Source organism: Gigantopelta aegis, chromosome 6, assembly GCF_016097555.1.
Source record: "Gigantopelta aegis isolate Gae_Host chromosome 6, Gae_host_genome, whole genome shotgun sequence".
Classification (NCBI taxonomy): Eukaryota; Metazoa; Mollusca; class Gastropoda; order Neomphalida; family Peltospiridae; genus Gigantopelta; species Gigantopelta aegis.
In genome coordinates, this window is record NC_054704.1 from 44037258 (window position 1) to 44046701 (window position 9444).

The 9444-nt window shown below is 40.1% G+C and overlaps 1 protein-coding gene across 1 annotated transcript in view; it reads right to left on the bottom strand.

Annotated features, from left to right (window-relative positions):
* The window catches only part of LOC121374566 (zonadhesin-like), a 14555-nt gene extending 5944 nt beyond the window's left edge, over positions 1-8611 (bottom strand). Inside the window, exons 1-3 of the mRNA XM_041501670.1 lie at positions 8485-8611; positions 8000-8137; positions 1-87 (exon numbers count right to left, since the gene is read on the bottom strand). The exon at positions 1-87 is cut by the window's left edge and continues 18 nt beyond it. Coding sequence (XP_041357604.1) covers positions 1-87; positions 8000-8137; positions 8485-8611 — 352 coding nt within the window. The remainder of the gene's footprint in view (positions 88-7999; positions 8138-8484) is intronic.
* Between the last annotated feature and the right edge of the window lie 833 nt (positions 8612-9444).

Genomic DNA, 9444 nt, shown 5'->3' on the forward strand with positions numbered 1-9444 from the left:
AACCATCACCATGGTAACCAGTGGGACATGTACAGAAGTCGTTAACACATTCAGCTTTCTCGGCACAGTCAAAGGTTCCACATTTCACTGAAAATTAAATATTTAGTTGAGATTTGTTAGAAAGCAAACAACAGAACATACGATATCAGGTAAAAACAACAACAACAACAACAAAAACAACAACAACTCTCCCAAAAACAACAACAACAACACACACAAAAAAACCCCCAAAACCCTAAACCCAAACCTTTACAGTCACAATAATTACATGTATTCGGTCAATTATATACTACCAATAATATGTTTGATTAAGAATTATGGCTGGGCTAAAGCTCCCCCAGACCCCCCCCCCCCCCCCGCTCCGCCTTACCTGTATATAGGATCTCACATTCAATAACTGGCCCCTCCAGTTGTCGACATTTTCTAACACCTATGCTCATATGCCGTTGTTTAACGGCTTGATATGAATTATAATAAAGTTCTGTTCAGTCCTAGAACGGCAGGGTATCCGGGATAGCTGCGATTGTAAGCCCTATCTTTAGTTATTATTTCAAATTAAAAATTTAATCGCCAAAACGCATTTGTTGACCGTTTCATTCATGTGTCTGTTTGATGAAGTACGACAAACTAAATGAATGCTTACCCGCCGCGACAGCATTTCGACTCGAAAACAGGATACAGACAACTGAAAAACAAATGTCAAACTGCTTATTATTTACTGAAGCTACGTTTAAGTTCAAGTTCTTTATTTGCCTTGATATGAGCTCTACAACTCATCACTACAAGACTGTACCCTCCTCTACTACGCGTGTTTTTCATCAATACCTTTAGTTTTGGAAATAACAAACATATTCTATTTTTATGCGCAATTTGGAAAAACATTGGTCAAGATATAAATTAAACATCAATATTAGGCCTATATAGTGAATAATATCGCCCGTACATCTATATAAAACACTTGTTAATAAAATAAAATTAACATTTAATAATTTGCTTGCAATATTATAGTTTACAACAAGGCATTAGTTTACCTAGTACATTAATTAATTAATTATATGAACCTTTTTAAAAAATATAATAGTCCTTCTGCAAGGTGAGAAACGACAAATATCGTGCACATACCTATTTAATTTAATAATGGCTATATGTAATGAAGTCTGTTTTGTTTAACGACACCACTAGAACATATTAATTTATATGTAATGAATGAATGATGAAAGAATATTTAACTACACCCCAGCACAAAAAATACACCAGATTGATTTTTTTTTTTATTCAAATAAGTTCAAGATGGAATCAAAACGATTACATCACTCCTCGACTACCAAAGCTATTTTTCCTTGTTGATCGAAGATATGACATTGTACCAAGATGTGGTGAACAGTCAGTATACACGGATAGTCCTCACACAGTAATAGAGGATCGTTCTTTAGAATAAATAAATGTGTCAGGTATGTGTGGCCGATACGTCCTGCACCACCTATAAGAGGACTGCCACTCTCACAGAACTGAATTGACAACCGAAATAATGAATGAATAAGTTTGTAATGACACCCATGAACACAAAATACATCGGCTATTGCGTGTTAAACAAAGGTAAATAATTAATGGATGAATACACATTGTCACATGAAACTAAGTCATTATCAAAAAGATTTCTGGTTCAAATAAACATAATTAGAAGCGCTTATGAAGGATTTCTTATGAGCGCAGGGACGCATTTTGTTTGTGTGTGTATTTTTGTTTTATCTTCAATAGCAAAAATCCCCCCCCAAAAAAAACCCCCACAGAAACCAAAAATATCCCCACCCCCCAACAACAAAATACCCTCTAAAAAATCCCCAACAAAAAACAAACACAAACAACAAAACAACCACAACAAAAAACAAACAAACAAACAAAACAAAAACAAAACACAGCACAACCCTCAAAACCAGCAGCAATAACAAAAAAAAAACCCCCAAAACCCCCACCCCCAGAACATCAAGAACACCTCCCAAAATGGGTTGCAAGGGGTTTTTAAAAACAATTTTCTCGAGCGATAGAGGTGCGCCCGAGCCTGTATTAATATAATGTTAAAATTAAATAATTTATTAAGACATGATTTTACTTACCTCCAATACTGTAAAATAAATACATTTTCGGTTAACTTCTCTACACAGTGAAAGTACCATACAGATCTGTAGGTTACAAGTACAGTTTTCCCTAACAGCTGACACCATATGACGTTACGTATGAAGGCCACTTGTCAAGACAAACACCACGACATCGACACTTTAATCATTACTGCCATGACGGTGTCACACATTCTTACAGGTACATTGAGAGCATACATTCAATTTGCAGCTTTTATATACAGGGACCGCGGAACGATGGGGGCGCTTGGTTCATACTTTCCAACTTTTCCCTGTCAATGTGTTCAGAAGACTGAACATGCCGTATCAGGTGCGGATGCAGGAATTGTGGCAGGAGGGTCTAGATTGCGGCGAGCGAATTTGATAGAGGGCCGAATCACGCCCTCGTGAACATATAAATTGAAAAAATTAGAGAAAATTTGTTTCAACACGGGGTGAGGGTGGGCCTGAGCTTGCCATCGAATTCACGTTAGCAGGTTTGGGATCATCCCCAGAGCCATCACACACTGATGGTGCCCCCAACCCTCCATTTCAGATACACTCCTCGGGCCCTGACATAATCATATGTAACACATTATATATACTAAAAGGCAAAAGTTATTGTGACACACAAAAGACAAAGATAATTGATGATACGTTTTATCTGCCGTGTATGAAACGTTATAACATGGAAAAGAGAAATGTCCGAAGGTATGGAAACGAGCAATAGTCCATGAAAAGGGCGCACCTGTCATACGCAAATGAGCCACATCACTAGAGAGGGTCCAGAGCGAAGTTCACACAAGTGTGTCCACCTTGAGCATTGATACAGGCCTGGCACCGTCATCTCATTAAGGCCACTAAACGCTGGGGGAAAGGGATGGTACGGGCTGTGAGGGTTGCTGGCTGGAACCTGTTTCGCAGATGCGTAGTTCAGATCCATGTGTCTTGGCGAGAGGTCATCACGGGTGATCGGCCGCTACGGGGACGGTCCCTGACCTGGTTCTTTTGTTGATATCGTTGCCATAAGTGCCATATGGTGTTTCTGTGGGCGTTGAATTGACGTGCAACGTCACGCTGCGAGGTCCCAGGTTCAAGCATCCCTATGACTCCCCATCTGTCACCTGAGGCGTGACATGACGAAATTGCATCAAACAGTTCTGACTTCTGGACTTCTGAAGGCTGCACAGAGTGGCTATAATTTGCGACTGAATGTCTGGCCTTTTATGGTGAACATTGGACAGCATTTCTCCCGAATATTCCATGTTTCTTGCACAAAGCATGCAATCGCTGCAACAACTGCTTGGTTTTTATTATTTTATTTAGCTGTTTTATGCACAATTTCTCTGGTTTACATCCATAAATCCTTTCACAAATTTATTACTCCAAACAATCCATGTCACAATAACTTTTTGCTTTTGAGTATAGATTATTATCTCGCCTTCATGTAAAATTCTTTAATCTCATTGGTTGTTTGCCGTTGGACAAATCCCTTATCCCCCTGTGGGCGGAGCCAAATTCTCTTATACCCCGTCTGTAATTTCCCAACAGTTTCCAGCCGCCCCAGTTAATGCTAAAGCAATAATTAGATTATAAATAACATTGATAATCAATCAAGTATACATCATTAATTTAATTTTTACTATAAAATACACTATTTCAATACTTTTAAAAGCTGCAATGTTGAACTCGGCCACCTAATTACGGTCGTGGTGTTATTGTATTAATGCGCGATTAGCAACAGTTGTTTTTTATTTTTAATATTTTAAATTTTTGTACTACATACATTTCTGATAAAAAAAAGTTGATGTTTTTTTTTAAAATTATTAATATCTGTTTCAGACAATTTCATATTACAAACATTTGAAGTTAAAAACTCGTTTATCGATGGAACTATTTTTCGTCACTGGCAAGTGATTTCGTTCGCGTCCGCGTGGTACGGCTCCGTTAATAAATTGTTAACAATTATTGTCTGGCGTTAATTTGATTATTTGGCTATATGGTTTAACATGTCGGCAAGATAAATTCGTTGTAGAAGCATCTCTCGGGGTATATGGCTTTTTATGTACCCTCTGTGTGCTCTTTTACCCCCTCGCCTTCGGCTCGGGGTAAAAGAACACACAGAGGGTACATAAAAAGCCATATACCCCTCGTGATGCTTCTACAACTTATATTGTCTGAGCGAGACCGAGGGGTATAAAACAATTCCCAAACGAGTTTCATAAATTTCGTATGGCACTCCTGCGAATATCATAATTTATTTATTATGATCCACACACTGTGATTTATAACAAACGTTAAATATGATTGTAATCTCTTGACATTCGAAACATTCAGCTATGCCAATTACAGTGACGTTGAATGATGTCAATTTCAGAAACCGCGACTGTCGCAAGCTTGCATCTACTATAGCAACTCGTGACATAGTCGCGACGTCAGAAGTGTGCCATAACAGTTAAACTTTATTTTTTTAACGACACAACTAGACCACATGTATTTATTAATCATCGGCTATTGGATGTCAAACATTTGATAATTTCGACATATAAGTCTTAGAGAGGAAACCCGCTACATTTTTCCATTAGTAGCAAGGGATCTTTTATAATTATATACACCATCCCACAGACACACAAACGGACGTGTGTTTAAATAGGCCTACATGAGTGGTCATTAGATCAAATCTGTATTCTCCACTCTCGCCCGAGGTGCAATGAGTTAGCACGATCGCCATCAGTTATGGAATCAGTTTTTCCCGTCCCAACCAGTGAGCCTACACAAAAACGCGTCGACATATAAAAGATCCCTTGATATGTTGCTGCATTATCGGCCAGAGTAGTCTATGTGCTGACAGCTGGTTTTCTCTCGTTCTCACTGTCGACCAAATGTCAAAATAGCCAGGTGTTAGACACCAAATACCCAAATGCCAAGGTGTCACTAACTAAATATTGGTTTCCTTTTATTCTTTCATCAATAATAATTCAAATGGCGTAAAATTCGTATAAAATTAAAGTTAAAAGTATGTTTTGTTTAACGACACCACTAGAGCACATTGATTTATTAAACAACGGCTATTGGATGTCAAACAGTAATTTTGACATATAGTCTTAGAGAGGAAACCCGCTACATTTGTCCATTAGTAGCAAGGGATCTTTTATATACACCATCCCACAGACAGGTTAGTACATACCACGGTCTTTGATATACCAGTCGTGGTGCACTGGCTGGAACGAGAAATAGCCCAGTAGGCCCACAGACGAGGATCGATCTTAGTCTTATAAAATGATGCCTGCGTACTTCAGACGCAGTGAGGACGGGATGTTGTCCAGTGGTAAAGCGCTCACCTGATGCGCGTTTGGTCTAGGATCAATCCCTGTCGATAGGCCCATTGGGGTATTTCTCGTTCTAGCCAGTACTCCACAACTGGTGTGACAAAGGCCGTGATATGTACTATCTTGTCTGTGGAATGCTGCATATAAAAGATCCCTTGCTGCTAATCGAAAAGACTAGCCTGCTGCGCGGCGTCTCCGAGTTTTCTGTTTCATTGGGGTATCTGTGTCATTCTTAACCATATATCCGGTGCCCTACTGAGTACGTCGTTAAATAAAACATTCCTTCCTTCCATTACCAGACGCAGAGAAAAAAACATTCACTAGACTGATTCATACGCTTCACGTTATTCCCGAATGAACGTTAAAGTTTGTTTTGTTTAACACCACCACTAGATCACATTGATTTGTTAATTATCGGCTATTGGATGTCAAACATTTGGTAATTTTAACAAGTAGTCTTAGAGAGGAAACCCGCTACACTTTTCAACTAGTAGCAAGGGATCTTTAATATGCACCATCCCACAGGCAAGATGGTACATACCACAGCATTTGATATATCAGCCGTGATGCACTGACTGAAACGAGAAATAGCCAAATGGGCCCACCGACGGGGATAAATCGAAAACCGACCGCGTACCAAGTGAACGCTTTACCACAGGGCTACGTACCGCTCCTTTCCAGCATTAGGCCAGGAGCATTAGCCAAAATATAACAAGCACCAGGAAAAAATTAGTAGAAAGCTGAATTTTTCAGGAGAGCCAAAATCACAAAGTTCTGCAAATTCTATCCTGTGGCATTTAAAAAAAATTCAAGATGGCCGCCATCACATCAAAGAAAAATGGAAAAACTCCAAAAGCATCATAACTGCTCAACCACCAGCTCAGAACAATAATTTTAATGTGTAAATTCATATTTGATGTTTGCTGAATCCAATAAAGCTATATACATTTGTCTTTGAGCTGAGTTAATTAGCATAAATCCAAAATTGCCGCCAACGAGACCAATATTTGGCTTCGAAATCAAAATATTTGCATAACTTTACAACTATATACTACAGAAATATTATATTTGCATCTATATACTATAAAAGAGATTCCAATAAGCAATTAAAACCAACTTTTTGACTATTCATACTTAGCTTACATTAGCTTTAGTCTGGGAAGTCTAATCAATAACATCAGTGTCTGCATCAATAGCATGAGAATTTGTACAGTTGTGTCCACCACAAACAGTGCACAAGATGGTGCACTCCAACCCGGCCTTGTAACAGCCACACCGTTTTCCACGCCCTTGTAGGCACAGGATATCATTTTCAGCACTTTCTCTGGAGCAACCGACCTGTCATTTTGCATTGGAACAAACAGTCCCTCCCTGTACTGCCATCCCCATTCAGTTGGCGACAACTCTTTCGCCTGCTATGATATTTTACAGCTACTGAAGTTGGAGGAAGTGATTCCAACTTAAAACCAGATGAATATAAAGATGCTTTATGGACAGATCGAAAATACTTGACATAACGATGTTTGTTCAGTGACTTCGATCTAACTGCTCTATATAGCTTTAGCAGAAATAACTCTCCAACACTTGCTATATCACTGTGAGTGCTGTTAGACTGAGAAAGACACTCAAACAGTCCCAGTTGTCGCCATCAACCTGTGCAAGAGCCTTCTTCTTCCCTTGATTGTAGAGTGCAGACACTGTAACACCCTATTGCTGCATGTACAAACATCAGGTCTGAGATTGTTAAAGCTGCTTGATTTTCACCTATAGAGTGTAATTGCAATGGGTTATGCCCAGAAAGGATATAGAGATTTATGTTTGAGGTGGCCTGTGCAACCATCATCACCAGCAAATCAGTGTCAGTCGCCACAACAAAATGGGTGAACTGTGTGTTTAGGCAGTATCCATGACAGTTGATGCAAGCAACCAGTCAGCATCTGCGATGCTATGCTTCACAGTCAGATCTACTCCCTCAATTTTGTCAATCAACGTTTTGATATAGCGATCTTTATTTTTGCCATTCCCCCCCCCAAAAAAAACCCCTAACAACAACAAAACAAAAACACTTTTAAGATGTGGTTTTCATTTCCAAATCAAAAACTATATCAGCTGATGTGTTTTGCTGTGTTCGTCGCTGTTGTTCAGGAGATTTTGTTGAGGTTGCACTGCCATATCCAGCAAACACTAATACAGAGTCTAGCCCATAGTGTTGAAGCACATATGCTACATAGTGGTCACAGACTTGGTAATATGTGGCATCAGTAGGCGAAGGCAGGCTTTGGAGGAGGTGACCTCCATCAAGGATGAAGCGTGCGTCATCAGGAAGTTGAAGGTGGACACTTACTTTTGACTTTAGGATGTTACCAAGAACACTTTTCGTGTTTTTTTCTCAATCCCTTTATCAAATAAGGAGGGTGGCTGTTTGGCAAACTCGTGAAGGATATAAGCTTCCATCTCAGAAATATCCTTAATCACACATGTAACCCTCATGAATAACAATGTGCTGTTCACCTCCAACTGAACACCACGGATAGTGATACGTTTCTGTTTTTTTACCATTGATGCTGGTCACTCTGCCGTTTCTCTTCAACATCATGTTGGCATACGTTTGCCCAGTAACAGCCAAAGAAGCTTTTATGCTAAGAGCAACAGATTGATCCGCATTGACACGCTTCCCAGCAATGACAACACTTGCTAGACAGATCAGCGAGTTATTGTGCTCTCCATAAGAGAATGGAAAATGCATTTCCAGCCAATGGAGGAAGGTTTTATAGTCTTTTCTATCTCGGGCTGTGCTACTGGCATGTAGGCATGCTTGTCAGAGGTGTTACTATGCACACCCGTAAAGGTTTCCAAGGTATCGCAGATCGGAATACAGCGGGGCACAGCATGCACCCATTTGCTCAGTTTGTTGTTTGTAATTCCTCGACCATGTGTCATACCTCCAGAAGTTTACAGCAATTGCATCAAATCTTGTTCTATTGTTTGGTCACTGAAGTTTCCACTCCAGAATGTATCTGTTCTTCGAATGGTAAAATAACCTCTCTTCTTGAAAGCATAATATTGCTCAGCAGACATGATATCCATCAGCCCTTTCATCTGATCAAGGTAGAGACGGGCAGATATTGCATATGCGATGTGACCAGCAGCATGGAACAAGGGAATCATTTCGCTGACTACAGGAAGATATAAATCCAAATCCCCAGTGCGCTCTGCTCAGATGAAACGCCTAATGAGGGACACTTGTTTCAAATATTCAACCCAAAGTTTACCCGTTCTACTTTGAATGGCGGCATCTTCCATCAGATAATCCACAATATGTGTGAACTTTTGGACATATTCATCATTTCCCACAAAGACTGGCCTCGGTGGCGTCGTGGCAGGCCATCGGTCTACAGGCTGGTAGGTACTGGGTTCGGATCCCAGTCGAGGCATGGGATTTTTAATCCAGATACCGACTCCAAACCCTGAGTGAGTGCTCTAGGCTCAATGGGTAGGTGTAAACCACTTGCACCGACCAGTGATCCATAACTGGTTCAACAAAGGCCATGGTTTGTGCTATCCTGCCTGTGGGAAGCGCAAATAAAAGATCCCTTGCTGCCTGTCGTAAAAGAGTAGCCTATGTGGCGACAGCGGGTTTCCTCTAAAAAAATCTGTGTGGTCCTTAACCATATGTCTGACGCCATATAACCGTAAATAAAATGTGTTGAGTGCGTCGTTAAATAAAACACTTCTTTCTTTCATTGTCCACAAAGTCAGTGGGACATTGACCATCCAGCATAACTGGTTCAACAAAGGCCATGGTTTGTGCTATCCTGCCTGTGGGAAGCGCAAATAAAAGATCCCTTGCTGCCTGTCGTAAATAAGTAGCCTATGTGGCGACAGCGGGTTTCCTCTAGAAAAATCTGTGTGGTCCTTAACCATATGTCTGACGCCATACAACCGTAGATAAAATGTGTTGAGTGCGTCGTTAAATAAAACACTTCTTTCTTTCATTGTCC